Here is a 7,535-nt window from a genome sequence, read left to right on the forward strand (position 1 = left end):
AACTTAGTTCGGGTTGAGTTAATCTTTCCCCTGAACTAAAACTCTGAAACCTAGGAATTAATGATTACTTCAGAATGTGTATAAGGAAACTTTTTATTTGTCAAAGTTGGTGATGTCTTATTTTTTATAGCTGCAATGTTGAAAATGTCCATGTTTGTTAAAACAAATATGCTCTTATACTCATTAATATCTCAACTGGTAATTTTGGTAGGAATGTATCAGGGTGGGGCAGTGTGCTTGTCTGTATTTGTGTATGGAAGGAGGGGCATATGCACTAGGGGGCAAGTGCCCCAGTAAAGCTTTGTGCCTAGCAACGCCCCTGGTTCTCACTGTCTCGAATGATACAGTCTCCCTTGTGAAGTTTGGTCCTGCAATACATTCTATAGTTCTTGAGGGAGAGATTGTGGTATGTGATATACTATAGCACAGTTAACAGAGACATTCATTTTGCTTTTTGGCTTGATTTATGCACTACATCTACAGTATCCCAAGAAATTGACATAAACATCCAATTTCATCCAGAAAGTTGTAATGGGTTTGGATGACCTGAAGCGGTTACCTCCGAGACTGCTTAGCCTTAAAAATGATCTGATGATGGATGAGTAAGCAGTCTGCTTAAAAGATGTCGTTGTTACTACCAGCATGGTGATACTCAAGCAACCATTTTGTCTTTGTTTTTTGTTTTCGCTTTTTTATTTATGTTGGCCTATTATTGTTGGCCTATTATTTTTGGATCGGCCTATTATGTTGGCCAATTTTTCGTTTTTTGTGGATACAGAGAAGCCGATGTTTCAGAAGGCAGCTTTAAACAGACCTGCAGATTTGTAATTGTTTTTGACTTGATCATTTCAGTGTTTGGCTTGAGGTCCCAGAGTTTTGTACGGAAATGCTTTGGTCTGCCTTGAAGTCACTGGGAACTAAAAGATCTTTTACGGTTTTATTTGCTGAATAAATAAAACCGTATTTATTCAGCATTTTGATTAAAAATGTGGTTGTTATTTATTTTATTTTCTGTATTAACCCCATTGCTGGGGACATTGTTCTGAATTCTAATGGAATTCATAAATAAATGGAATCTGCAGTAAAATTGTCTTTTGAATATTTTTTTATTTGAATCATACAAATAAAATATATTTGATTTTGAGAAAAATTGCTAACATATACAGGCAATAAAATGTGTTTAAATACAGTTAAGTCAACTTAAAAATATAAAAGGCTGAATTGACAATGTTTAGGTCTGAGAAACTGAATGAGTCATGGTGATAACATGAAGATATTATTAGGGGTGATAACTTAAAAAAATCAACTCCGTGTCCAGTGTCAATTTTGTTAGTTTTAACATTAGTTTCAAAATGATCAGGTTCATTAAACTTATCAAAAATTTAAGTAGTGATTACTTAAAATGTTAGTTTGTGAAATTATTATGTTTCAGTTCATCAACTTCCTCAAAATAAATGAGTGTGAATAACTTTTCTAGTTTAGAGTAGAAATTACTTAAAATGTTTGTTTGTTGAAATTATTTGTTTTAATGTTGTTCATTTGACCAAAGATTTTAAGTGTAAAGAGCTTGTCTAACTAATGTAGTAATTACTTAAAACATCTTTTTCTCACATTATTCTTTTTAATTTTATCCTTGTCCTCAAAGATTTTGAGCACTAACAAAAGTCTCATTTTAAGTAGAAATTACTTAAAATATTCTTTAACATAGCTAAATATTTTGAGGTAATCAGTTTCATCAAATATTTTGAGTTCATTGAACCTGTTGGGGTTTACAGTGTAAGTCTACTAAGGTTTGATATGGGAAAAGCCGCATGTGAACACCTTGATAAATGCTACCTGCACTCTTTTTAAACCTGAAACTATCATTAGCAGAGTCTTCCTCAAAGGGGCTCACATAACAAAACACGGTCATCAACAAAGTCTCTTCTGAGCACCTAATTAGGAAACAGACTTTAAGTTAGCCTCATTGTTAAAAGTCTGTCCGTTTGCTTAGCACCACATTACCCATAATGTAGGGTGACCATATTTTCATTTGGGAAAACCAGGACACCTTTGAGCATGGGGGGGGGGGGTGTGTGACATAGAGATGTCTGTGGCATGCACTCTTAACATTGACCTACGTAATCCAATCCTACAACAACATTATATTCACAGTTGCTTTATTAAAAATGCTTTTCAGTAAAGGTCAACAGCAATAACTCCAACAACAAACGATAATTTTATTCAAAATGTATTTATTAAAAATGCTTAACAATTCCTGTAATGAATAAATAGCACAATGAAAGAAATAATGTCTCATCATCAGGATTTTCTCAGTGATCAGAGGAAATGTTACTTGGCGCAGAACAGTGGTGAAAATTGGAAGTTCAGTTTAATATAATCCAGTCTGTGAATAGTTCCGTCTGAAATGAATGAAAACTTTGTTTTAATGGTTATAGAGTCAGATATGTGGCGGTAATGTTTAATTTATCTAAAGGTTTTTATCTGTTACTGTGTAAATGGGTTTGGCTGTAATTTAAGGACAGATTGGGGACTATAAATCTGATAGGAGTTAAAAAATGTTATTGCTGTTTTGCACAATATGCTTAACTAAGTATTTTTTGTTGTTGAATATTAGAGATTTTGCAGATATATTTTATACACAGATTGTTTAGATTTACTTTTATATTTCTAACCCTTTTATGGAATAGAAAATCCCTTTATCCTCCCACAATGGGCAAATTTACAGCAGCAGAAAGATTATTAAAAATGGTCACACAAATGTGGACCTTAGAATAATGTATAAGAATAACATAATAGGGAAGAGTTAAAATATAAACAATAAAATTCTGTAAAGTGTTTTACCAATATAAATGTTAAGAATAAATAACCAATATGCAGCTATGGACATTTTTACAGTAATGGGTATTTGAAAATAGCAGCAACATCAGAGATGTGCAGAATGACAGCAGCAGGTTATTTAACTGACTAAGGTTTCTATCATTACATTTGATTTGATCTGTTCCTGCTCCCGGTGGTTGGAACCTTTATTCCACTCTGGATTCTTGTGAGTGTAGTCTTTGTTCACTTTAACTTTTTAATAAATAAATAAATAAACAAACAGTTTTGAAAAGCTCGGTATTCATTCTTTTCCTGCTTTGTGTGTCAACTTTCACGGTTGCTAAGCAACAGAGCATACGGCGGTAAAACCCCCCGAAGGGAGGACCTGTTCGAATTTACAGCCAAAACTCTTCCGGCCTCCTTATTTTCAAGGACTTCGAAGGATCCAGTCTAGGTAGACCGCGGTCTTGGAGGATGCAGCCCAGGATTTCGAACAGAGCCTCTGATTAAGAACAGGGCTGCCCTCACTGACGCAGCTCAGGGATTACGTCACACGGAGCGTCGAAAAAATCAGGACATTTCCTCACTTTCTAAAAAAAACCCGGGACGCCCGGGACAGGACGTGAAATACGGAAATGTCCCGGGAAATACGGACGTTTGGTCACCCTACATAATGCAATCTGTTCATTTTGTAGTTGCGATTTCACGTAGCTGAACAAGTTGTTTTTCTGTGCTTCTGGGTTTTTCGGTGTCATAAAGATAGCATCCACAGATAGCATCCACCATATATCCCTTCTTAATTCCATGTGTATGAAACGTGTGCTTATTTTACGATGTGAGGATACCTTTCATGTCCGATATTTGTGTTTTATATTGAATATTTGCCCGGAAGGTGAAATCGTCCTTGTGTTTCTCTCGTTACCGACAATGGAAGAGTTTACTTACAAGTTTAGTTATAATACTTAAGTTCTATTAATTGTCTATATTGTCATTGTATTAGCATATGAGAGCATTCCCTTTCATTTTATATTTTCCGACACTTTTTTGTGATTTGTATGTTTATTGCATTTGACCGATAATGCATGTATCTTGTTATGGCGCCCCCCAGTGGATTTCTATGATACTACAGGCCATTTTCATCTTCATCTATGTGTAGCCGTGTTGCCAGCATTGCTATAATATGTACCTTTAATGTTTCTTCTGATTCAGATAAACACACACCCTCAAACATGTTTCTTTGAAACTAAATATAAGCACCTCATCATCATCTGTACCATCATCTCCATTGTACCTGCTTCTATTCTATCAATTAAGCTGCACCGATGGAGTTGACATATTCCTTCTGACCGAGGAAGATTCAATTGATGAGAAACCTGAAATTAGTGCATATTAAATGCGAACAGTCTTCTAAAATCATAGTTTTTTGTTTTTTTTTTATTTTTTTTATTCCTGCAGTAGTAAATGTCAGGTTTAGTTTTGAGAAGCCAGGTTCTTTTGGTGCTTTTTAAAGAGAACGTTGCACAATAAGGTTTTCACACAACCTGAAGCATGTGGACTCATTGTAATGTTTGAGACAGAGTTCAGTGCCTGACCCCTTTTGACATCCTTTCATCACTCTCTCCCCTGTCGTCTTTTTTCTTTTGCCATCATTAGGATCCTCTTACAGTTAATGTGACACAGCTGATTGAATAATTAAATGACACAGGGTTTCTGCAAAGTACTGCGCAATATCCTGTGCAATATGCTGAATGTGCAATATTTCTCCCCCTGCATATAAGCCATCCGGATTGTACATGTTTGCACCTTCTGTAACTTCTATGCCAATATGTGACGAGTGAATTTCTCCGCTGTGAGATCAATAAAGCTCATCTAATCTTATTTCTAATCTTAATTTTAAGATGTTTTTATGACTAGAAAGTTAGATTTTTGAGTGGATGAAATTCTTAACGGTTACTTTATATTAAAAAAACATTTATATATTAATAAATATGTTATTGAAGTAACATATATTGTACCTCAGAGTTGTTTGTTTTGTGGTGCAGTTTGTAGCACTGTTGCCTTCCAGCAAGAAGGTCCCAGGTTAGCTATTTGCATAGAGCTTGTCCTCCCTGTCCGTGTGTGTGGTCTCTCTAGGTACCCCCAAAGAGAACACACACATGCTTCCTCCCAAAGTCCAAAAACATGAATGTTTGGTTACCATCTCCAAGTTTTCCTTTGGTTTGTGCGAGGTGTGTGCATGATCGCATGTTTCTGTGCATCCATGCTCCCCTGTGTTGGACTGGCGACCTGCCCATTGTCGACCCTGTAGTCCAGGCATGCCGGACCCGGCCCGTTGGATGATTTAATCCGGCCCGTCATAAATTTCTGAGTATGTCAAAAAAAGAAGCGAGTCTCTAGCTCATTTCTATCAAAAGTTATGATTCTTTAAAATAAATACAACTCAAATGCTCCCTCCGGCCGCTAGAGGGCAGTAAATGTGTAAAAGAGCTCAGGTCCAGCATGCGGCACTGACACGAGTTAGTACCAGGAAATAAACATTTGCAACGTGATGTGTCCAACTAGAAATAAACCGGCAAGCTTGCTTCACCATTCACCACTACTACTAAACAACTTATCGGTCAACACACCCTTCCAAAAATGGCACTGTCAAAAAAAAGAAAAGTGGACACGGAGTGCAGGGTTTTCAAGGAAAAATGGACTGAGAATTATTTATTCACAGAAGTGAGTGCAAAACCAGTGTGCTTGGTTTGTAAACAGCAAGTTGCAGTGCTCAAAGAGTTTAATATTCGGCGCCACTACGAGACTCATCATAAAGACAAGTATGACCACTTGAAAGGACAAATAAGAAAAGACGAGATAAACAAATTGGTCGCTGGTCTGAAGAAACAGCAGTCTGCTTTTACGCGCAGCCGCGAAATCGCGGATGGGGCTGTAAGAGCCAGCTACATTATTGCCAACGAGCTGGTGCAGGCATCCAAGCCATTTGCTGATGGGGAGTTTGTAAAAAAATGCATGCTGAAGGCTGCAGAAGTCGTGTGCCCTGAAAAGAGACCTGCCTTTGCCAATATTAGTCTAACGAGGAACACTTTCGCTGATCGGGTGACAGAACTCTCAAGTGACTTGAGCAGCCAATTAAAAGAGAAAATCAAATAATTTATCGCATTTTCAATTGCAATAGATGAGAGCACCGATGTCACAGATATTGCTCAGCTGGCCATATTCATTAGATGCGTTGATGAAACTTTGACCATCACCGAGGAGCTGCTTGAATTGGTGCCCATTAATGACACCACAACAGCAGATGACATTTTCAGCGCTCTCGTTGGAGCGCTGGACAAGGTGGAGGCGGACTGGTCCCGTGCTGTGAGCCTGGCGACCGACGGTGCGCCATCAATGGTGGGGAGAAAGGCAGGCGTTGCCACAAAATTCCGTGACAAAGTACAGACCGCAAATGGAGGACAGGAGTTTTGGGCATTTCACTGTATTTTGCACCAGGAGGCGTTATGTTGCAAAACACTGCAAATGGACCATGTTATGAGCGTGGTTGTGAAAACTGTCAATTTCATCAGAGCTTGCGGTCTAAATCACCGCCAGTTTGACTCATTTCTCAGTGATCATGACATTCATGCTGGCCTACCATATCACACTGACGTGCGCTGGTTAAGCAGAGGTGCAGTACTCAAGCGCTTCTTTGAGCTACGAGGCGAAATTGGACAGTTTATGGAGAAGAAGGGACGCCCAGTAAAGGAACTTCAATGCAAGGAATGGGTGCAGGATCTTGCCTTCATGGTTGATATTACGCAACACTTAAATACACTTAACACTACATTGCAGGGCCGTAACAGAGTTGTCACTCAATATCACGACAGCATAAGTGCGTTCAAGATGAAACTGTCACTGTGGGAGACGCAGCTATCCAGCGGTGACACCAGCACTTCTCATGTCTCACAGCTGTGCGGCCGAAGGCACCGGATCGTCCCGATTTGGATAAATATAAAGAAAACATAACAGATTTGCTGCGAGAGTTTGAGCGGAGGTTTCAGGTTTTCAGTGAACTTGAGAACAAGTACGGCTTTTTTCGCTCGCCATTTACAGTGAAGCCTTCTGATGTGCCAGCTGACATTCAGCTCAAGCTTATTGACTTGCAGTGCGATTCCGCTATGAAGGATAAATTTGGATCCGTGGGATTGGATACGTTTTATCAGTATCTTGTGCCAGGTTACCCCAAATTAACAGCCATGGCTGCAAAGGTTCTCTCCATGTTTGGGACTACTTATCTTTGTGAACAGGTGTTCTCCGTGATGATCAATAATAAAACAAAGCAGTGCTCAAGGTTAACAAATGAACACTTGAATGACATTGTTAAATGTGCTGCTACTCAGGATTTGACACCTGATATCGACGCACTTGTAAAGGCAAAAAAATGCCAAGTTTCAGGAGCCAGCAGCAGCAAGTAGACTGCAGGAGTGCAGTGAGAGAGAGAAAAAAGTGTGATGACACGACATTTGTTTGCACTCATGAATGCAGATAATTAAAAATAAGATTAATCTGGTTTCATATTAAAGACAATTAATATTGTGCAGTATATTCTCAGCTTCAGTAGGCCGAGCCTAGTAGTTTGAGCTGATGTAGTCTAATCTTATTGCCCATGCACTGCTAAAACTTTTATTTTGTATTTTTATTTATTATTATTTCAAAGCAGTATGACAGTTAAG

At 38.3% G+C, this 7,535-nt stretch overlaps 1 protein-coding gene across 1 annotated transcript; it reads left to right on the plus strand.

Annotated features, from left to right (window-relative positions):
- The first annotated feature begins 5,302 nt into the window (after positions 1-5,302).
- Positions 5,303-6,828, plus strand: LOC119791921 (general transcription factor II-I repeat domain-containing protein 2-like). The gene is given in 1 exon segment (XM_038298308.1): positions 5,303-6,828. A coding segment is annotated over 1 exon segment (1,371 nt). The 5' UTR covers positions 5,303-5,457.
- Positions 6,829-7,535: the final 707 nt, after the last annotated feature.

Source organism: Cyprinodon tularosa, unplaced genomic scaffold (assembly GCF_016077235.1).
Source record: "Cyprinodon tularosa strain WSP-4 unplaced genomic scaffold, ASM1607723v1 ctg405, whole genome shotgun sequence".
NCBI classification, from domain to species: domain Eukaryota; kingdom Metazoa; phylum Chordata; class Actinopteri; order Cyprinodontiformes; family Cyprinodontidae; genus Cyprinodon; species Cyprinodon tularosa.